The sequence below is a fragment of the Apodemus sylvaticus genome, chromosome 10 (assembly GCF_947179515.1).
Source record: "Apodemus sylvaticus chromosome 10, mApoSyl1.1, whole genome shotgun sequence".
NCBI classification, from domain to species: Eukaryota; Metazoa; Chordata; class Mammalia; order Rodentia; family Muridae; genus Apodemus; species Apodemus sylvaticus.
Window position 1 is genome coordinate 2,495,423 of NC_067481.1, and position 22,504 is coordinate 2,517,926.

General features: G+C 51.9%; 1 protein-coding gene across 6 annotated transcripts in view; it reads right to left on the minus strand.

Moving 5' to 3' along the window:
- The window catches only part of Baiap2 (BAR/IMD domain containing adaptor protein 2), a 65,721-nt gene that overhangs the window by 31,946 nt on the left and 11,271 nt on the right, over nucleotides 1-22,504 (minus strand). For all 6 annotated transcript variants that reach the window (XM_052196097.1, XM_052196093.1, XM_052196095.1 and 3 more), the window contains exons 2-3: nucleotides 18,901-18,976; nucleotides 15,799-15,885 (exon numbers count right to left, since the gene is read on the minus strand). In XM_052196097.1, the coding sequence (XP_052052057.1) occupies nucleotides 15,799-15,885; nucleotides 18,901-18,976 (163 nt within the window). The remainder of the gene's footprint in view (nucleotides 1-15,798; nucleotides 15,886-18,900; nucleotides 18,977-22,504) is intronic.

Below are 22,504 nucleotides of genomic sequence, written 5' to 3' on the forward strand. Positions count from 1 at the left end.
AGAGACCAGCCAGGGTGAGTCACACTGCGTGTCACCCTAGCGTCTAGGCTTTAAAGAGTTCTGGTGCTATTAGTAACCTGGCTTCAGGTTTGGAGGGTCCACATAGAAATGTCCCCCTTCTTGGGGGGAAGCACAGGGACTGGGGTACATTTACAAGGGCCATCGTGCTTCAGCAGAGGCTGGAGTCCCTCCTTACCTTTCCTTCCTTTTTTTGTTTTTGTTTTGTTGTTTCTCTGAGATAGGATCTCGTGTATCTCAGGCTGGCCTCAGGCTCAAGCTCACGACACAGCTTTAGACAGCCTTGAACTCCTGAGCCTCCTGCTTCTACCTCCAGAGAACAGGGCTCACAGGTGCGCACCACCACACCCAGCAGACGCCCTTTCCACACACAAAGCTCCACAGGTGGAGAGACTGTGTACCTAGGTTGTTTGTCTGCTTTCTCTTGCTGGCAAGTCACACCTTCGCTGACAGCTTTGGTTATTCTGGTATATAGTGCAAACCAGCTGAGGTATCCAGCTTTGTAGATTAATCAACTATTGGATTCTTGGACCTTCCATTGGTAGATAGCCATTTTTGGACTAAGTGGACCACAGCCTGTAAGTCATTCTACAGATCTAATAGATCCCCTTTTTCATATATATACATATATATATTTCATTCTATACTTTCTGTTACTCCCAAGCCCTGACACCAATTTCTGTCCCATTTAGTGTAACTATTGCTATGACGAAGCCCAAAAGCAATTCTGGTTTATTTGGCTTACACTTCTATTTCATCGAAGGAAGCCTAACCCTGAGCTCATTATCAGTCAGGCAGGAACCTGGAGGCAGGAGGTGACCTAGAGGCCATGAAGGAGTGTTACTTTTTGACTTGCTCTTCATGGCTTGGTCACCCTGATTTCTTATAGAACCCTGGACTATCAGGCCAGGGATGACCCCACCCACAACAGGCTAGGCCCTCTCTCTTCAGTCCCCAATTTTTAAAATGCTCCACAGGCTGGCTGGCCTACAGCATGATTTTATGGAGGTATTTTCTCAATCGAGTTCTCTCCTCTCAGATGACTATAACTTGTGTCGAGTTCACATAAAACTATGCAGCACAACTGTTTGTAGGTTCCTGATGGCCTCAATTAAGTACGACCTGAACACGATCAGCCTTCCTGCTGCACACTCTTTTTTAACATGTTGTGTATGTGTGTGTGTGTTGGCTAGATGTGTCTATCTGTACATCACATGTGTGCCTGGTGCAGTGGAGGCCAGACCTGGCTGTTGAATCCACTAGAGCTGGAGCTGTGGATGGCTGTGAGGGATGTGTGGGTGCTGAGAACCAAACACGATCCCATGGGAGAGGAGCCAGTGTCCGTGACCCCCGAGATGCTCCCATGTGGCAAGTGCCCCAGCAACGGCATGGCAAATCCACACGACTGTTACTGTTGCAACTGGCCTCTGGACAGAAGAGAGGTTTTTTTTTGTTTTGTTTTGTTTTGTTTTTTGGATTTTGGTGTTTTTCGAGACAAGGTTTCTCTGTGTATCCTTGGCTGTCCTGGAACTTACTCTGTAGACCAGGCTGGCCTTGAACTCAGAAATCCGCCTGCTTCTGCCTCCCAAAGTGCTGGGATTACAGGCATGCGCCATCACTGCCGGGCTAGAAGAGAGTTGAGGGAGCAGCCCATGCAGAGGCCAACTTCAGGTGTCTCCATCTATATTCAGGTACCACAACCATCCCAATGACATATGAGAAGGCCTGTGTGGATGTTCAGAAAAGCCATGGAGGCTGAAACCAGGACAACGGGGGATGGGACAGAAGTGGAGAAGGGGGGCAGGGCATGGGTTCTGGGACACCTGTGGCCTCCATGGCAGAGGCCGCAGGCAGCAGCAGAAGTGGGACCCACCCTGCTGCTCCTCCCAGTCCTAAACCCAGCCTTGGTGCAGACCTCGCCTTCCTCTTGAACTTGGCAAGCACCAGGAAGTTTCCTGGGACACCGAGTGCTGGCAGTGGGGACTCAACTGTGCCATTGGCTACAGCTGTGGGTAAATCCTGGGCAGGCTGGTTCTACAGCCACTCCCAGGGGCTGCCAGAATCTGTTGGGTCAATGTGGTGGGAGGTTGCCTGGAGATCAAAAGTGGGAGGCCATGGCTTTGCTTCTTCTTCTTTATGTCTGAGAGAAAACAGGGCACAGACTCTTCCCACCCCACCCCACCCTCTCTAGTCTATGGGAGAGTTGCAAATGCAGTTGGGTGTCAGACCTGGACGAGCAGTTGCGTTACATACATATTTAATATACCGGAGTGGACCTGGTCTCCAAGTTCTCCCGCATCCTCAGCCCCTACCTGTTACAGAGCATGGCTAGCATATCCCACCCTCTATGCTGAACTTTCAAACCAAGCCTGGGTTTCCTCTTACCATAAAATCCAGATATTTTGGTTCTCGTTCTCCCTGCCCCCACCTCTCTCTGTTTGAGCTTTCTCTTCCCCTTCCCCTCTATCTCCCCCTCTATGATGACTTCACTGACCCCCTCATGTGTGGTTGGTGAACTCAACAGAGAGCTGCCCTCAGCAAACCTGCCTCTATACTTTAATTTGGCTTGCACTGGCTCATTTCGTCAGTGGAGATGCCCTATGGGTGTAGTGGCACTGCTAGCCTTCACCACAGTTCTGGGCGCTCTTCTAATGCTGCCCGCCCCCCAGCTCTCTTCTAATATGTTAAGTGTGTGCACATCTTTTTCTCTGAGCCAGTTGCTGACAGGCATCATGATGTTGCTTCTAGCCCAGCATTTCCGTTTGTGTCCTGGGAGCAGGAACTTCTTGCCACATCATGACAACTCTACCTTGATGCTCAGTGAGGTTGCCACCAGTCCGCTTTACACCCACAGAGCACAGAGAGCCACTTTGTAGCCCAGTGCCTCTCTGAGGCTCGCACTGCTCTTGTTGGGCACACCTTCACTTGTCTTGCTTGGTAGACCAGCTCCACTGACATTGCCTCTGTGCTAAGCCAGTATGTGGGGCCGTGGGGAACAGTTCAATCCCAGCACATCAGGACCGCACCCCTTTGTAAGCGAGGAGTGAGGGGCCCCCTATGTTGTATTTTTCATAACAGCTGCACCTTGAAATACTCAGTCTTGGGCCAGTTAAACAGCTCAGCAGATAAAGGTGCTGCCATCACGGCTGACAAACTGAGTTTGATCCTGTACCATATGGTACAAGAAGATACAACACTGGCAAGCTGCCCTCTGACAGCGCCCCATCACCACCATAAGCACAAATATAAATAAAAATGTAATGAAATAATTAAATCATCCAGTCTTCTCGCCACCTCCCCCAGAAACTACAGTGTTCTTATAATGTGCAAATGACAAGATGCTGAAGGGAAGAGAGAACCTGGGAGACTGTGAAGGTGGCAGGAAACGGAGTGTAGACCTGGCCTGGGCTCAGTGCACTGAGCAGCCCCTACCTGCAGATATGTTGAGGCAGGAAAAGACCAGACTCCACCCCAATGCCCTTTCAGGCCCCAGGTGAAGGGCCCCTTGATCCTATATAGAGAGGGAATGACATTTTCATAGGTCTGAGCTTAAAAAGGAAACATCTGGCCAGTAAGATGGCTCTATGGGTAAAAGCACTTGCTACTGAGCATAGCGACCTAAGTTTAATCCCCAGGACCCATATAGTGGAAGAAGAAAATTACCTCCTGAAAGCTTTCCTCAGACCTCCACACAATGCTGTGGAGCATGTGTGTGAATGTACACATACCAAGTAAACAAAAGTAAAAAGCCAACTGCTATCGCACAGCCCAGTCCCATGAAGGGATCCTGGGCCCGAGCTGACTCCAGCGTAAAGCAATGGAGAGGAACATGCTGAGTGGCTGCACATCACTGAACTGCTAGACTGCAGGCCGCGGCATCTGTGGATGCGTCCCACTGTGTGTGCAGCACGAGAGTTGGATTGGGACTCGCGTGTGCCATGGGCTGGGCCACCAGCCAGGCAGGCCTGTCAGACACCTGCATCTAGAAGGCAATCGGGTGATCAAAGGTCAGAACTTGTTCTGCTCAAGAAACTGGACAAAGCACGGGTGTCAAGACCAGGAGAAGACACGGGAGTCAATTCCCACCCAGGGCTTACAGGCAGTGTGCAAGAGTGAGCCAGGTGTGGGAGAGACATCTGACACTACACAAGGGTACGATCCAACCAGGGCCCTTCTGACTACCTCCCCGAACTGTAGGGACCTTGGTCCACTGCCTACCTGCTGGACTGTCCCCACACAGGAACAGGTGGCCTGAGTAATGGACCTCAACTACAGGGTCTACAGGAAAGGGCTATAGGCCCTGACAGACAGCAGGCGTCCAAGCAATGTCTGCTTGCCAGAGTTATTAGGACTAGTTCTCCCAGCTCTGGGGAGGGTTTGGTCAGGCCTACTAAGCAGGGCTGAATGCCACTTGCCTCCATTGCTGTCAGCACAGCGACCCTGCTGAGGGCTGCTCCTCAGACGGCCCCTCTTCTGAGCAGCAAGGGTGAGTGACGCATGAAAAAAAACAAGTGAAAAGAGCCCGGGGTCTCTGAGTGGTCAGTCCTCAGTGGCCTCCTCCTAGGGACAGAAAGAGTACTGCTCTCTGAGAGTCTCCCACCAGGTGACCTGATGGCAAACCTCCAGGGGTCTCAGCCGGACCCCAAGTCATGCTCCTGCACCAAAGACCAGTGCACAGTCCTGGTTCCAGCTCTCAGTGGGTCCCCTGGGTATTTGGTACTCATGGGGAAGCCATCTGGCAGAAATAAGGGTCCAGGACAGCTAAGTTTGGTTTACATACCATCAGGGACTCTTGCTCCTGCACCCTCTAAAGAAAGGAAAAATCAAGCAAGCAAGCAAGCAAGCAAACGCTGCCAGAGGTGCCAATCAGCCAAACCCTTGCAGGTTCAGGAAACTGGATCCAGTGGCCACAGGCCCGGTGTGAGCTCCAGACTTAAACAGCATCCGAAGGTCATCCCACAAGGAAACATTAATAAGCACGTTTGTAATGCTGGCAAGAGTGTGTGCTCTGCTGGAAGAGGGCAGGCCCCCCTTAGACCTTGGGAGAGGCTGAAGTGCTCCATATACAAAGTTTTAAAGGGTGGTGGGCAGGGGACTGGCTCTTTGTAGCCAGCAGCCCAGGTGGAGTTTTGCAGGGCCTAGAGAGGAGGCACCTGCATCCTTCAGGTGATTTGAGCTGCTATAACTTTCTAGAGGTCACTCTGTCCCCAGAACACAGTAGGGAGTCTCGCAGTAGGACTCCGTGCTCTGGAGCGTCATCAGTGGGTACTGAGGCACAACAGTGCTTGACTGCTGAGGACCCCAGTCATTCTGGGAGGAGTCAGAACTGCCATCCTCTCTGCAGTAGCAGAGGGGCTCTATGCCAAGGGGTCAGCTGCTCAAACTTGGCTGTGAGCACACATTACCTTCCAGAGCCCTCTGAAGCAAATACCCATAATGCTCAATTATTCCGGTGGCTTCTAGAGCGGAGAGGCCCCTCTGAGAGCTAATTAGCATACGCCTGAACAAGGCCCGAATATAGAGCTCTCATTAGGTGAAGACAGACAGCTGAGGGGCTGCCAGGGTACCGTGCTGTTAAAACCACCGGGAGGCAAGGGGGCGGACAGGAGGTGAGACAGTCAAACCCTCCCTCTCCCCCTCCCCACCGGACAGTTACCAACCCTGCCTTGTCTCAGCTATTCTCCATACACGGGCTCCTCAGACGCTCTTCTCCTACCTATGGGAAAGCCAGAGTGGAATGCGGCCAAGGAGTGACCAAGAGAAAATCAATGGCTGTGTTGCCATGGTGATAGCAGTAGACAGCAAAGCTTATAGTCATGTCTTTCTGAAACAGAACAAGTCCAAAAACCACCTCAATGTCCATGTTGTGTCAACAATCGGACCATGGATACTAGGGACTTTGAGGAAAGTGGGGAGAGTTAGGGCCACGTTCAGGCTTGCACCCAGTGTCACCATTGTCCTGAATCACTGGCCACTATTTCCATTTTGCCTGCTCAGGTCCCTGGACCAGTGCCATCCAGGGGGCTGCTCCTATCCGAGGATGTTCAGGCACCCTAGTTGGTTGTGGACCACACGTCTTTGAGTAGTCACATGGTACTGAGTAGCTACATGTTCTGAGGCAGCTGCTGCACAGGTCCCACTGTGGCAAAGAGACGAAGATGTTGGGACAGGACCTAATGTCCTCCTCACATAGGTGAGCAGTCAGAATCTTAGCACAGCTCCAGCAGCAGTGGGAACAGGCTCTCAGGGCTCCTCCCTGCCCTTGTCCACTAGAGATATCTTGGCGAGAGCCGCTGATCCTCTGGCCTGTCTGACTTCTCTTCTAAGTTGTCTGTGAGGAGATTCGGGGCTCCACTCCCATTCATGGAGACTAAGCTCCTTTGGTAAAGCAAACCTGACCCTTTGTATGAGTAGAAGAGTTCCTGCCCACAGGGGACAGACAGAGTCCACTATATTCTTTCTGGGTACATTTACCCCTTAAAACCAGCCGATCCAAAGAGGCAAGTGGGCCTCAAGGACTGGTTAGCAATGTTGTCTTGTCAGTCTTGTATGGACAGCATCAACTCCGAGTCCTGAGAAAGCACCCCAGCACCTGGGAACAAAGATGAACTCAATGGTATCCAGGAATACACTGGCCACTGGCCAGGCCTGGGATGGTATGAGGAAGTTCCTTCACAGGGTAGAAGGCCAACGGGGACAGGCACCCAGGCCACCAACACACTTCCACATGCTCAGCAGCACAAAGACCTCATAACTTTAGTGTCCTGAGCAGAAAGACGTCTACAGAGGTGGAAGACACCAGCAGCTCGAGCTGAACACCACCTAAGTCTGTCCTAGGGTCCAGTCACCCTGGGGATGTGACAGAGGTTCCAGCAGATGGACTGGGGGTGAAAGGTCAACAACAGCACCTTCCTGAGGGCTGCTGCCCCATGGACTGGCTGTTGGCCCACGGACCAGTGCCTGTCTGATGACTGGGCTCCAGTCTGCCTTTCATCTCTCCAGCATCCACTGCCCTCCGACACTTCAGAGACGCGTCTAGCATTCCTAGACACTGTGTGGCTGTGGGACTGTCTGTGACATACTTCAGCTCGTAGTCTATCCAGGATATGACTGAGCCAATTCTCCAGTGATGTACTACTTTCATGAGACCCCAGGTCAGGGATGAAGTGCTTCCAAAACATACCTTATACCGAGGACAATGTAACACGAGCCCACAGTTATTAAAAGACTTGGACCTGTTACTGTTAGCTAAAATTTGTTTTTGTGTTTTGTCTGCATGTGTATATGTGTACCATATGCAGGCCCATAGCTGGTTGTGAGCTGATATGGATGCTAGAAGCTGATCCCAGGCTAACTGCTTAACCATCTCTCCAGCCCTCTTTTAGTTTTTTCACACAGAATCTCAGGTCTAGCCTTGGGCTAGACCATCACACTATTCGGGCTTCCCCAGTGCTGAGATCACAGGATGAGCCAAACCTGCACTTCCTCCTTCCCCTTTGGGACCGCTTTTTTGTTCATTTCTTTGATTTTGTTTTTGAGAGTACTTTAAGTCTCAAAAACAAGTGAGTTCAGGGGTTCCTGGTTTGAGACCACCTCACTTCCCTCCTGTATACGTGCCAAAGTGCACATGATCTAACCTGTGGCGATTGCTCTTTAGGGGACCAGGCTACATAGATGTCTTTCTTCTCTGACTGGACTCTTCTTGACCAGTCTTGCTGCTGGCCAAAAGCCCTGTGCTGTTTGCCACCTAGGGATACTGGAAGATCCTTGGCCCTCTCTGTACCTGCCCATGTTTCTGACCGTGTCCAGTAGCCCATCTCTTCTCATTGCAAAGGTCTGCAGGGAAGCTTGGGTTCCCATTCTCTCGGCTGCTGTGGTTTGTATGCAGGTGCCTGGTGTGTATGCCCATACTCCTGACGACCATTGCGTTGGGCAAACCCAGGGAAGGAAAGAGACCTGCCCACAGAAGCTGCTGGGCATGCCTGGAGTGCCCCATGCCAGCTGCTGACTGAAGTGTGAGCAGCAGGCGTTGTAACACAGGAACAGAGGGTGTGGTAAATAGATTTTGACTTGGGGGGCACATGACCAACCACTGACCTGTGAGGCTCCTGGGGGCTCCTGGAGCTATCCTGGCTCCAGGGAGGTCCAGTTCTTATGGCTTGGTTTTTATGCTCAGTGGTATCCCTGGGGGCCTTTGGGACCCTGAAAGGGAGCATGTTTTGAAAGAGCCAGTGAACTCCCCTGTCTGCTGCAACCCTGGGACTCAGGTAGAGCCAAGCTCCCCAGGGCAGGAGCAGAGCCATCAGAGGTGACCCACTGTCCCAGAGGCCCCAGGTTGAGCTCTAAGCCTCCTGTACTCCAGCCAGGTGATAGCGCTGCTCCTTCACTGTCAAGAACTCGCTGGGAAGCACGGGTTGAAAGGAGACCCTACGGCCACCAGCCCTGTCTGTGCTAAGCTCATTGATATCCTCTCCACAGAGCAGACCTGGAGCTGAAGAACATGGACGCCTGCTGCGTCTTCTCTGCCTATCACTCGGCTGCTGCCCAGGTTTCAGCAAATCCAATTCAGACTGCTATTAATCTCTCCAGACAGAGCCTCAGTGAGGCCCCACAGAGCTCTCAGCAGGTGGCCAGGGCTGCCATACAAGAGACCTGGCCACCTGAGCCCACCCTGCTGCCAGTCCTAGAGCCTCAGCCTGGCAACTCCCCAGCGACTTCTACAGTGTCAGAGTAAAGCATGGGACCCTGGCTGGAGTCTAAGGGACCCCTGAGATCCTCACGGTTTACTGTGGATCTTGGTGCCTTTAGCTGGAAGAGCCCATCCACGGCCGGCACTGCCAGGCCAGGCCAGGCCAGGCCAGGGCCTCTGTTCCTTCATTGTCCCTGTCCTGGGTAAACAGCTGGCCCAGTCAGGCTCCTGGGGATGTACAATGGGCACAGCTGTGAGTGGGTTTCAGTCAGACCTCAAACAGTGTCTATCGGCATTTAGCACTCTCTAAGATGGAGCCTGAGCTGTGAGGGTCTGACAACTGAAGACACAGCCTCTCCTCTGAAATGGAAGGTGGACACACACAGACTCCCTGAGCAGGTGTGGATGGGCTCTGCCTGACCTAAGAGGAGAAGGACATGACTAGCCCATCTCACAGCCTCACAGAGTACTGGAGCTCAACTAGCTGGCACCTCCAAAACTACCTAGGCCAATAGGTACTGCACTGGGGGCAGCTTCAAGGCCTCTCGGGGTGAGAAGTCTACAGCCCCCTCTGTCCCAGAGACCTGGAGGCCTGGGGCCACGCAGTGTGACTGGCTGAGTGAGCCTGATATTGCTGGAGAGCGACTGCTGCTGTAGCTCCAGGCCAGTCTGAGGCCACTTGAGAAACTCCTCACTTCAGGCAGGACACGACTGTCACACCTTGCTTGGAGACTCGATGACTGAAGCCAGGCTGACTCTGAGGCAGGGTTGCAGTTGCCTGTCTGTGCGCATCTCTACTTGCAAGCTGTGACCAGCACACAGCATCTGCTCATTCTCCTTGGAGCCTCGTGAGGCTTAGCAGCCGGCAGAGCCCCAGCTGAGGCCTGGGGCTCTCGGCAAGCACACACAAGTCCCTGTGATCACAAACAAGTGTGCTGCAGGCCCCGACAGGTACAAAGCCGCCCTTTAAAGGGAAGAGTACTGAAGAAACCTCCAGAGGCAGGCAAGGTTGAAAGAACAGTCGGTTCAGTGGACAGACCTGACCACAACCTTGTGCAAACACGAACACTGCTGAGGCCTTGGGACACGAACTGTGTCAGTGGGTCCTGACCACATGAAGGGGATAAGAGTCCTCAGTCAGGGTGCACCTTGCTCACTGCAGTGGCTGTTTAACTTCAGATCTCATGCCTTCCCAAGTCCACAAGATGACCAGGGACAGGCCACGAGCACCTATCTGACCCTTGCTGAGTATAGAACACCTGAGTGCCGGCCCACCTGCTCAGGTGTGTGCGCCCTACCATAAACATGCAAACTCTGGTCTCCTCCTCCCTGTCTCAGGTTTAGCCCAGTTCTATGCACCCAGCCACCCTAGACTGAAGAGCTGCAGGTGGTTGTCCAACAGGTTGGTGGTCAGTCTGCTGAGGAAGTACATAAGGGACAGTCCAGCTGCTGTTGAGGCAGACTGGACAGGTGCCTTCCACTCACAAGTGTGAGAGCCACATCTATGGTGGGTGCCCTAAGGCCCAGCAACAAGGTTTGCCGTGGCTTTTCCCTGCCTTGTGTCCTCCACGGCAGCCCCACAGCTGCCAGCTAGCAGCTACGGAACAGCGACGTAAGACGCTCACATCTCCGCAAATCCCAGACTTCAGTCAAAGTCGAGAGAGTAAGAGCCTCTGTGGGGTTCAATGAATGCACACAGCAGAGCTTCCATCTCTAAGCTCCACCTGCTCAGCATCAGGCCACCAGCCAGGGCTCCTCGACCACGGGGACAGTGCATGTCTCCACAGATTCATGAATGGCCTGGAACTCATGCCTGTCTAGATCCCCACATCATTCTAGTTGGCCCCAGTAACAGATATCCCAAGAAAGCAGAATGGCACCCAAACACAGATCACAGTGCCCAGGGCTCACCTGCCCAGTTACAGCTGCTGCCAACTGTTTATGGAACTAGGGAATACTCTTGACAGAGACAGAGGCAGGGGACCCAGGGGTGGGAGGCAACCACAGACAAACATGTGGGTGGCTAGGGCATCAGACAGGCTGTGTGAAGACGCAGAGCTCAGAGCTGCCCTCGGTCCCTGACTAAGCAGCCTGCTATATCAAAGTAAAGCTCTAGCAGGCTGCAGACTTTCTCACGGTAGGGGAAAAAAAAACCACTCCAAGTGGAGATGAGAGGACGGTCCCTGCATGAGCCTGCAGGCTCGAGGCCCTTCCCCAGCTGCGAGGCCAGAGTGTGCAGTACAGAAAGACTGACGATCAAAGGCTGGCACTGCCCAGGCCACTCACATACTCCAAAAGAAAGAAAAGGAACAAAGGCATGGCTCTAGGGGATCATTTGAAGCAAAGGTGACTCCCGGGGCATTCTCTGCCCAGCACCAGGGAGGTCTTCTCTGCAGAGACTGGGATGGGGTGCTGGTGGCTGCTGCTTGTCACCCTCATGGGGATGAGAACGAAGCTCAGGGCCCTGAGCAACCTCAATGCTGTCTGCGCTGTGAGCAGAGCAGCAGCCATGGGCAGCTTTTCTTGGCATCACCCTCTGTGGAAAAGCACTGGGGGGAAGGAAAGGGGCAGAGGTGGGGCAGAAAAAGAAGGGAGGAAGCAATTAGCCAGGTTAGGTCTACTAAACTGAATGCTTGACAACCAATGCCCGGTCTGTGCAGCCAGGGCCCAAACTAGAAAGACCAGGAAAGAGGCCCACAGTAGAAGGGTGAGCTTATAGGCCCTACTCTGCTGGACGTCAAGATTTGACCATTTAAGACAGGTCTGACGCTGCATGCCTATGTCCTAGCTATTTCACAGGCTGAACAGGGAGGATGGAGCTCTCGTGACCAGGAGTCCAAGACCAGACTACACAATACAATGTAACCTTGTCTCAAAAAAGAAAGAGCAATCCCTGAACACAACTGATTAGGAAGCAATAGAGACTGATCTGGATAGTCTCCACTGAGGGGCAGACCAGAGTTTTTGTCACCTTGGAAGGGGCTGCATTCCCTCAGGGCTCTGAGGTTCCTCAGTGGGAACCTTATAAATCTAGACCAGCTTATCTTGGCCATGCTGACCAAGTGATCAGAAATAAGCGAAGTTACAGACAGGAGGAGGAGAAAACCAAATAGTATTGAAAATAGACTGCAAATAAGGCTAGTTAGTACAGAGAAGGTCATTGTGGCTTACCAGACACAACATGTATGCCCTTGATAGCATAGTCTACAAATATGTAAGAGACACAATCAGGAAGAGCTGAGGCTCTGGGTACTAGGAAGCAAGCCCTGTTTCACAGTGGCTGCTGTCAAATGCTGTGGAGTCCCGGAGCATTTGTCTTCTAAAGGGGCTCAGTCTCACCTCTCCTATGAGCCAGCTTGCTCACAACAGCAAAACCCATTGGGAATAACTCAAGTATAACCAAGAAAAGACCAGAGAACAGCTGATTAATTATGTGTTTATGGAATATTCTACAGCAGTGAAAATGAATGTACCCACTGCTGGCGACGGTACAGATGGACCCAGGGCAGAAGAACAGCAGGTTGTACATATGAATCTAAGTGTAGTGGACACTTGTGCATAAGGGTTATTCCAAGGCCCTGGTTACCCAAAGCTCCACATCTCTCTTAGGCTCACTGGCCTGCTTCGCATTATGAACATTTCTGCAGAGATGCATCCCCTGCTCCTCTCCCCCACCCTGCCAAGTAGTTCCCATGCCCTCTTCACCTAGGATGCCTGACCATGCAGATCACAGACCACCATCCCCAGCCTCATCCTAAATGCAGCCAGGTAACTTCAGAGCACCCAGAATGATTTTAATAGCTTACAAGGAGTGAAGACCAAGAACACAGAATAAAACGAATATGGTCCTAACCTCAGCAGTACCACTCGGTATTAAAGGTGACAGATGAGGCTTTTAAACACTAACAAAGATCCTTTCTGAATTCCCCAGCTAAGCCAGCCCGAGACAGGAAAATATCCAAACCACTTCCCATCTCTCTGCTTGAAATCTTAAAGGAGAAACAAGATTCCCCCAAGAGAGTAGCACAGGAACAAAGCAGACAGGCTGCCCAGAGACCAGGGGCTCCACCCGGGAGGAAGCCAGGGGACCAGGACACTGGAGGGAGGATGGGTTCTAAGAGGGAGGAAGAAGAAACGAAGGGGCAGATGAACCCAGAGAACGAACAAAAACAATTCCAAGAGCAGTCAGTGGTTTGGGAACAAATCAGTTAACATCAAACAAAAATTAGAAGGGCCATTGCAGAGAAAAGTTGTTATAATAAAAATCAATAAGCTACCAAACTAAAGTCAATGATCAAATTCAAAGTTAACATTGAACTGTTCTTCCCCCTAAAAACACCACTAGGCCAAGCTTGTTAGTGCATCCCTGTAATGCCAGCTCTTGAGAGTGCAGGCAGTCCAGGGCATGTTCCACACACAGAAGGCATACATGCATAGCACACCCATACAGAGTAAAACAGACAGATACAAAGATAAGATGCACGAAACTGCGGTTCATCTGTAGCATTGGGAAAAAAAAAATCAATGAAAGGCCAGACCGGCCAGATAACTCAGCAAGCCCCATGTCACTAAGCTTGACAATTGTTAGCTCGTCCCAGGTGACACATGTGGTAGAAGACATTACCTCCTAGAAATAGACACTCGACAATCACACTTATTCAACCCAAATAAGTAAGAGTAATAATCTTTTTTTAAAAAATATTTATTTATTTTTGTTTTTCTTCAAGACAGGATTTACTCTGTGTAGCCCTGGCTGTACTGAAACTCACTTTGTAGATCAGGTTGGCCTCAGACTCTCAGAGATCTGCCTGCTTCTGCCTCCCAAGTGCTAGGATTAAAAGTGCATACCACCACACCTGGCTCTTTAGTTTACGTTTCCCTAAACCTAAGTGCCAACGAAGCACATGAAAAGATGATGAACATCATTAATTAAGGAAATGTAAATCTGGAAATAACCCCACACAGGAGCAGCCCAGGTGGCCCTCCCGGGTGAGGGAACACAGAACTGTGCCACACAGCACACAGTATGACATGGCCCAAGAATTTGAGAGGGGCCAGGCAAGGAAGCCCACGGAGCCCGTGTAGCACCACATTTACACAGGCCGCTGATGAGTGGTACCTGGAGGTGGGGCCGGGATAGGGGGAGGCCTGACTGTGGAAGGAGCAGACAGGGTCACTGTCATGCACACAGGACACGCCCCACAAATGATGCTCTAACATCTGCAGCTGATACTTCATTCCCCAATAAGGCAGCGAAATCAAGCGATCTCAGAGGACTGTGGATCTTAGCTAGGAAGAGGACATTTATTACTATCATAAAACAAAACTATCAAAACTGCGTATTGATTTTAACAAAGACTTTAATCGTTGTATTGGGTAAAGTAAGGGGATGGCATCAGAAGGCAGACTCCATCCTAAGAATTCCTCAGCATGAAGTTAAAAACAAAAGACAGCACAGACCTGCCTGTCAGATGCTTGGAAGCAAACAGCACATGGAAGGGAACAGCTGACTGAGCGGGAGCCGTGGGCAGGGAGGGGTGGGTAACAGGGCTGACTTATTTTTAAAGCAAAGCAGAGCTGCTTTAATACAGACTCCAACCGTTTGCTCTAACAACTCCACTCCAAGGTATTTGCCCAAGAGAAATGAGATGTAAGCCCACACCAATACTTCACACTCCTGCTCAATGCAACACTATTCACGGCAATCAGAGCAGAAGCCACTCCAATGTCCACTGGCAGATGAACAGGCCAGGTGTGGTGACACTTGTCTGTAATCGGAACACTAAGGAGAAAGGCTGGTGACACTTGTCTGTAATCGGAACACTAAGGAGAAAGGCTGGAGCTAGATGCAGAATAGGAGTAAACTCACAATACACCAAGCTCAGTGAATTGTTCACTTTCAGTGGTAAAACGTGCCCTGTTAGTCACACGACAAGCCTATTAGTGAAAGAAAAGACCTTGTGTCTCTGCCTGCAAGCCATGGCACAAAGGAGACAAGTCCCAGAGCTAGAATGAGCATACGCATAAAGAAATTCAGTTCTAACCAGGGGTGGAGATGCTTGTCTTTAATCCCAGCACTGGGGAGGCACCAGCAAGTGAATCTCTGTGAGTTCAAGGCCAGCCTGGTCTACAGAGCTAGTTCCAGGACAGCCAGGGCTACACAGAAATCCAGATTTCTTGTTACTTCAGGGGAGCTACTGGCTTCAAACCTCACGGCCTGGGTCTCTTAGAACATCTCTGTCTGCTTCCTTCTGAGCACATCTACCTGGTATCTTTGCTGGTCGGACAGGGTCCGCATCCTGGAATGGTCCCCATAAGGAGGCCTCTATGGATAAGGCCAGATGCAAAGGCTTGTCCTCTGTGCTCATGGCTAGAAGAAACCAAGTGGTTCTAGGCCAATCTATGCTCCGTGTCCAAGGACAGCGGAGAACTGCAGATAAACAGAGGGCTGCCCACAACAGCCCACTTCACAGCCCAGCATCCCCGTGAGGGAGAGGAGACCTCAGCCACATCACACCCACATCTTGGCTCAAGAAAACCAAGAAAACATGGGTTCCGCTAAAGCCCAGCTTGCAACCTCACTTCACAGGAGCCAGTGTAAAACACAGGGGGCATAAGAATAAGGACTGCTTGGGAATCTACGTTCCAGCACCTCCTAAGTCCCTGGTATTATGAAGTGGGGGGGGGGGGCGGTATGCCCTCCAGGGCATACTTGTTTTCATGCCAGGAATGACTCAGTATGTTAGTGATCACTTTAGACCAACTTCCGCACAGGCCCCTTATATATATCTGCCACTTAAAGGTTGGCCCCAGTGTCCTTAAATGTAGCTTTGCCTGTGTCTGTTTGTGCCCAGCCATTCTCTTCAGGGGGAGCAGCCCGCCAGGGTGAGCTCCAAGCTATATCCCAAGGTGGTGTGGAACATTCTCCTTTCAGCAGAGTGCCCCTCACCAGCTCAATCATTTTAAAACCACTTTTCTTATTTAACAGATAAAACCTGGTCTTCATTCCAACACCTAGCACTCCAGGCCTGCTGGGAATATCTAACAACTCTGGGGGGCCTCTAGGTCTTCTTCCCAGCCAAGGGTCTTACCAAGTTCCTTAGAGCCCTGGCTCTCGCTGGCCAGCTCCCCCATCTTGACCAGAGCATCGAAATAGCCTTTGGCAGCGAAGGTGACACCTGAGGGAGAGGAGAGAGCAGTTACTTTCTGCACAGAACCCAGGGAAGCTCTGCTGCCCACCCCCACCCCCACCTCAGCCTGGACAAGCTCAAGGAGCGCTCTGCTCCTCACCTCTGTGGACACCACTGTTTCTTGTTGATACTCCTATTCCACTGCCAGCACGAGGGTTCCTTTTATTTGTGAGAACACAGTGTACTGTTCAGGTCCAGAGCTATTCAAGTCAAACTGCAGAGCGTGGCGCCCTGTCATGTGCTGTGTAACGAGGGGGAGGGAGTGCAGCTTTAAGTGTACTACACCAAACAAAGCGCCTACAGACCCTGGGCAAGAGCAAGGCAGATCTGAAAGGCAGGAGGCCACTGCTTTATCCAAAGATTCCAAGTCAGAAGAGTCAGTGTCTTCAGTCTCAGAACAGGCTCTAACCAGGAGCAGGTGCCACTGCCTGAAGCAGGCTAAAGGTACAAGATCCGCACTGCAGTAGCCAGAGAGGCTTCTGGGTAGCAGAGGCACCTGCGAGTTGGGCGTGGAAGGCTGGGTATCTGCCTCGTCCTCCCGCCAGCCCAGGGGCTGCTGCTGACAGTGCGCGCTTACAGCCACCAGGTCCTGGGAGTACCTGGCACATTCCTCCATCTGAGGGAAGCTCCCACCTACCCATCCTTCAGATTAGGCCAAGCATGGAGGACAGAAGAGGCAGCGGGCCTGGAGAGCTGGGCCATGGGAAGCAGCCACCAGCGGTGCTGCCACAAGCTCTAATTTGTTTTCTATAGAACTCTGTCAGAGGCTTGTAACCGGGCACTCTATCAAAGTTTACATGGTTTTCAATTAAGTGCACACAATTTGTTTTGTGGTACAAGACCATGTCCCTGGGGGACTGAGGAGTTTGTGCTGCCTAGGAGGGTGGGCTTCTTAAAACAAACAGAAGCAAAAAAAAAAAAAAACCCACAGGAACCTAAGTTGGGCACTTGGAGGCCGAGGGGCTGAGGTGGTGCGGGTAGCCTGCAGACAATCAGAGAAAACAGGAAGAGGAAATAACCATCCAGACTGTCCACACACAGCCTGGACAACCATGTGAGAACACAAGGGAGAGCCGGAAGGGTCTGGAAGGAAATTCGTGCCTGAGCATCGAGGAGCTGGCAGACAACATCAAAGAGGAGGAGACTGCTACTCGCCTCCATTACACCCAGAGGTGAGGCCGCACCAGAGGCAGACACCAGGACACAGACATCTGCTGAGGGAGGAGAGCCACACCAGGGTAGAGGCTCCTCAGGGTCAGGTCACTAGCACCCACACAGAATGGGTTTGGAAGGGACCATCACTGGTGCGGAATGTGTCAGCCAGCCTCTTTCCTACTTCTCCTAGCTATAGTCATCCAAGCCTTCCAACTTCACCAGACACAGTCCACCTGAGAATCAGACCAGAAACAGCTGGTTTCATTCAAGGACCCAGAAAGCTCTTTTGCTGGGAGAAGTGGAGCATCATGGGCTGTGCCTGGGGATAGCAGGGTGTCTTAAGGGACAGGACAGAAGCCTCATTGTTGGTTTCCACACTACACTTCTGCCTCCAGAGGCTTCTTCCAGGAGGTTACAACCAGACAGAAAAGTCAGCTCCTCTTACCACACAAGGGAAGCTGATGGCAAGCCAGGCGTCAGAGCAGGGGACCAAGGGCTGGTTGTGGTTGCAAATGTTAGTAATCTCGATACTTGAGAGGCTGAGGCAGGAGGATAGCACAGAGTAGGAGGCCAATCTGAGCTAAACAGCAAGACTACCTCAAAAACACTCCAGAAGCAAAAGAAATCATAAAGCAGGAGAGGAACAGATACCACTCCACCCCCAACAGAGTCCCTTCCAGCATGAGGGGGGCTACAGTTGCTCACTGCTGCACTCAGCTTTTACATGGGTGCTGGGGATTAGAACCTGGGTCCTCATGCTTGAGTGGCAAGCACTGACTGAGCCAGCTCCCTGGCCTCACATGGCTACTTCTTTTGTGTTTGTGTGTCCCTATGTGTATGAAGGAGTGTGCATTGCTGTGTACATGGGGAAGAGAGAGGAAAATGTCGCGTCCTGTTCTGCAACGATGTCTTAGTCCCTTGAGACGAGGGCTCACACTGGCCACGCAGCTTGTTAGTTTTTGCAGCCAGGCTGGTGGCTGGCATGTCCCTCCTTGCTACAGTTACAGGCACGTGCGGCTGCATCTGAAACTTGCTTGAAAGCTAGGAAATCATGCTCCTGTGGTAAGCAACTCACCAGGAGACTGAGCTACTTCCCCAGCCCCTGTGACCACTTCTTTAAGCAACCTGAGAACTCCCAGCCTGGGGATCAGATGGCGTGAAGACCCCCGAAGTTGGCTTCCTCTACAAGGGAGAAGATAATTCCTAGGGGACAGAATCTGACCTCACGATCTCTGGGATCCCACAGGTCTCTGGGAGCTCTGCTACTGAGTCCAGTGCTGCAGAGAAGGGTAGGGCAGTGGCCCAGGGAGAGCAAAGGGGAGCCCTCCCGACATCCTCCGCATGTCTCACACAATCAGGCCAGCTCTTGGGCTTTGGCTCAGTGCTGTGAGTTCCGATAGACCAAGCCCACGGGATACTGTCCTCCACATCTCACCTCAGTGACCTCTGGGATTATTCAGGAGATTGTTACCATGGTCCTACTACAGGGTCAGGTGTGCTTAGAGCAGCCATCAACAGAATAGATTAGGGAACCTGAGGGGACTGCGGCACTGGAGGCCACTCGGGAGTGCTGTGGTAAAGTCCTCTGTCCTCACCAGCACCAACCCCAATCCTTTACTTAACATGAAATTCCAAAGAATAGACATCAACACCCTTGTCTCTGAGTAGCCTGCACTGAGACCTGCCTGTACGGTAAGGGCCTGTGGTCACAGTAAGTGCAGGATCACACTCTGAGCATGGGGGTGCAAACAGCCTCTCCTCCTCTCCTCCAGATGAAGCCTAGTAGTTTCTCCCCAGGCAATAAGAGGCTGGAAGAAAGTTCATCTGTGAGCCAGGGGCCAGCTATACCTGCCAGTGCTTTCTCATAGTTCTTCCCCATAGCGATGAAGTTGCGGAGGCTGGGGTTGAACTGCTCCATGATGGTCTGGAAAAGAACAGAGAAAGCAGTGTCACCTCACCACCATCCACCCCTAGATGGGAGGGCCCAGCCTGGGTGGGATCAGGAACATTGCCCATCTCCCTGAGTCCCAGCCCCAGCTCTGCCTGCTGTGAACACTGCACCCAGGCAGACAGGAGTCTGCTGTAGAGGGCTGTCTGCAGAGCAACAAGGGGTCCTCGCAGGGCCTCGGGCACAGGCAGCACTCACAGCATGGCTTCTGAGGCCAGGCTGGCGGGGCTGAGTCAGCCGTGGGAGGCCACCCGTCGGGCCACACACAAATGCTCAGCAACGCCCCCCCACACCACCACCCTAACTCAACACACCAATTACCAACATCAGCTCTGATTACAGCAGTGCACAGCCTGATTTACAAATACCATGCTATGAACAATCCAACAGGCTCCGGATCTGTTTACCCGACGGACTGCAGTCCCTGTGCCAATATCGGCAGTTCTTAGACTCAAGAAATTAGATTTTCACTGTGAAGGCCAAATAAATGTTTTAATTACATGGCAAAAAAACAGGCATACACAAACAGCAGCCAAATGAGAATCACACCAGCAGAATACCCACAGACTGTCAACAGCCTACGCCAGTCAGGGGAGACCCCAGGAGGAACTCTGAAAGAAAACCTGACCAGACCACATCCTCCGCCTGGGGGACGGTACCACACCAGGAGCCTGACTCTTTCAGGGTTACAGGAACGGAAGCCACCAGGCTTTGCACCAACTCAGTCCAACTGGTAGCCTGAGCGAAGGACTATCATAACAGGTAAGGACACTTAAGGACACCAGAGCCAGTGTCCACAATGGGGCTTGGCTCTGGAAAACCCACCGATGGATATGTTCTGTATCAGCCCGTCCTTAGGCACGAAGAGCCTCCCTCAATCTTGGGGGAATGAAGACTCCAGCTCTAAGCTGCCACCCACTCATCCCTTTCACACGTGGGCCTGGCTTGCTGACCCGTCATTCCACGAGGGCTCCCAGAACACAGGAACCTCAGGCAGCAGCACTTCTACAGGGCTGGGGGCACTGTCTTCATGACTACCTCTTCATGCTAGTCCAGGGACCACACCTGTCATCAACACTCAGTAACCAGCAACTAGGAAGGGAAGGTAGAAGGGTTCCAACAGAGCCGGAGGCAGGAGGGCAGGAAGGACCAGTTGTCATGACTAAAAAAGGAGGCAGGGAGGCCAGAGCAGTGTAAATGCCCCCGGCCAAGCAAGCTGCCCTGAAGGGGGCTCCAGGAGCAAACAGGAGAGGAAGTGAGGAGAGTAATGTCTCTCAGACAGGATAGGAAGCTGGGAGAGTCCGAGCAGAGCCAAGCTGGATTCATTAGAAAGGCCCGGGGCTGTGGAGATTCTAGTCAAGGGTCAAAGAGGAAGCTGAGAGGAGCCTCCCTGCTGTTCAACCCTCTGACTATGAAGGGAAGGAAGGAGGCTCCCGCTAGGACCAGATTCCTGTGTCTATATACTAGGCAGTGTCTGAGGACAGTTGGGACCTGACTGAAGAGACAAAAGAGGCAGACCCAGGGGACAGGAAATTGAAGTGGATGTATACTGTGTTGAAGAACCTATCTGAATTGTGCAATCCAAAGAGTACCCAGGAACCAGACAGGCACGTTACATGGCAGAATGCTGAAGAAACCGAGTCTAGGAGCAGACCCAGGAGTTTGGCTCTAGGAATACCCCGAAGATCCTGGGAGGAAAAGGAGCCTTAGCTTAGATCAGTCCTCGGAGCTTCAGTAACATCCTGAATGACAGGAGAATATACCAGAAATCACTCAAGGCCAAGTGAGACAGCCTGCTGAGGCACCTGCCGTGCCTCCTGTGACGCAGAGGGCAGTGGGGAGGTTTCACTTCCTCAGTGCAGTTGAGCTCACACAGGAGGAATGTAAGAGGGAGTTAGCTGGGCAATGTGGGTGAAATACCAGCCAGGACGCTGAGGCCTCCACAGCCTCCTCCTGCAAAGAGCAGCCAGTCAGCTGGGGACGTACTGGTACTGCTGTCTTGGCCTGGAGGCAGTGGCAGGAACGTGAATGCCATTGGGCTGACACTGAGGGAAGCCTCTTCTGGCCACAGAGGGCCAGTTTCTTTCCAGGTCTGCACAGCGACACCTGCCCTGGCTGGAAAAGTGGGCCTGCTCTGAAGGAGGCTTATTTCCAGGCTCCTGGCCAATGCCATGACCTTTTGTTGGGTCACTTGACTTCCAGCTACCTTATAAAGAAATCCAGTGGCTCACAAAGCGGGGAATCCATGTGGGGTGTGCGCATACAGGTGTGTGTCCACATTTGCTTATGTGGGGGTCTCTGAGCTAGCTCAGTCCATCTCATTCTAGGGTTCGTGTAGAAGTCATTCTGACATGTAAGCCATGTTTGCCCCTGGTGGCTCTTCCTGCCCAACATCACCCAGCCCCTCCTGGGTGAGTACACTCCCTGCCCACCTGCTCTAGACTGGCTCCTCATAAGAGAACAACTCTTGCCTGGACCAGCGAGAGGAAGGTAAACAGAAGCACCCAACTGGAAGCTCTGCTTACTAGGGAAGGGGGCGTCTTCCTTATCAACACTGAGGGGCACAAAGGAGAAAAGCAGAAGCTGCAGTTTTGACCTTGCAAAAATAAACAAGCTGGGTGCCTTTTATCTCAGCACTCGGGAAGCAGAGAAGAGCAGTCTAGAAGTTCAAGGCCAGAGTTTCAGGACACCCAAGGCTACACAGAGAAACCCGTTTCAGAAAACTTTTAAAAGAAGATAAAGAAAAGAAAAGAAAGAAAAAGCAAACTGAAGGTTCCGAGGAGGAACCAGAGGAGCCGTCCCACACCGGAACCCTAAAGTCAGCTACCCCACAGAGTGTCCTTGGATGACACTCTCAAACCTGGGGCAACTGAGGCCATCTCTCCTGCTTGGACAGAATCTTACCCAATGGGCGAACCTCAAACTTCCCTCAAAATCCAGGCCTGTGACCTGCCTGCCCCAAACGCACTGTGACTGTGGGGTGGCTCTTGGGTGGCTTTTCTGGACCAGGAACTATATTTAGAACCAGAATTCATTTACTTGTTCACCTGCTCATTCAGTATTTATTAACGATACCTCCCACATGCCACATAAGGGAATAAGGCCTGCAAACTCACAGGAGACCATCCTATGGACCATGCCCAAAAGGGCTGTGGCTTCAAGAAGCTCACTGAGAGTTCAGCAGAGTTCAAGCCAAATTCACTGGGGCATTTCTGCCAGGTCTGTCACAAGCAGGGTGTCCTGCAGCTCGCCCCTGCCCTTTTTTAAAGACAAGACCTCACTATGTAGTCCTAGCTGGCCTGGAACTGTCTATACAGACCAGGTTGTCCTAGAACTCACAGAGTTCCACCTGCCTCTGCCTCTTAGTGCTCTTGTAGTGGAACACTGAGCTCAGGCCCAATTATGTGGCTGCAACCCTGCAGACAGGACTCACTAGAAAAGCAGGCCGCAGTTTTGTAGCCCAAGCATTACCTAGGTAAGAGGGAGTCCCCAAAGCATCTTGTA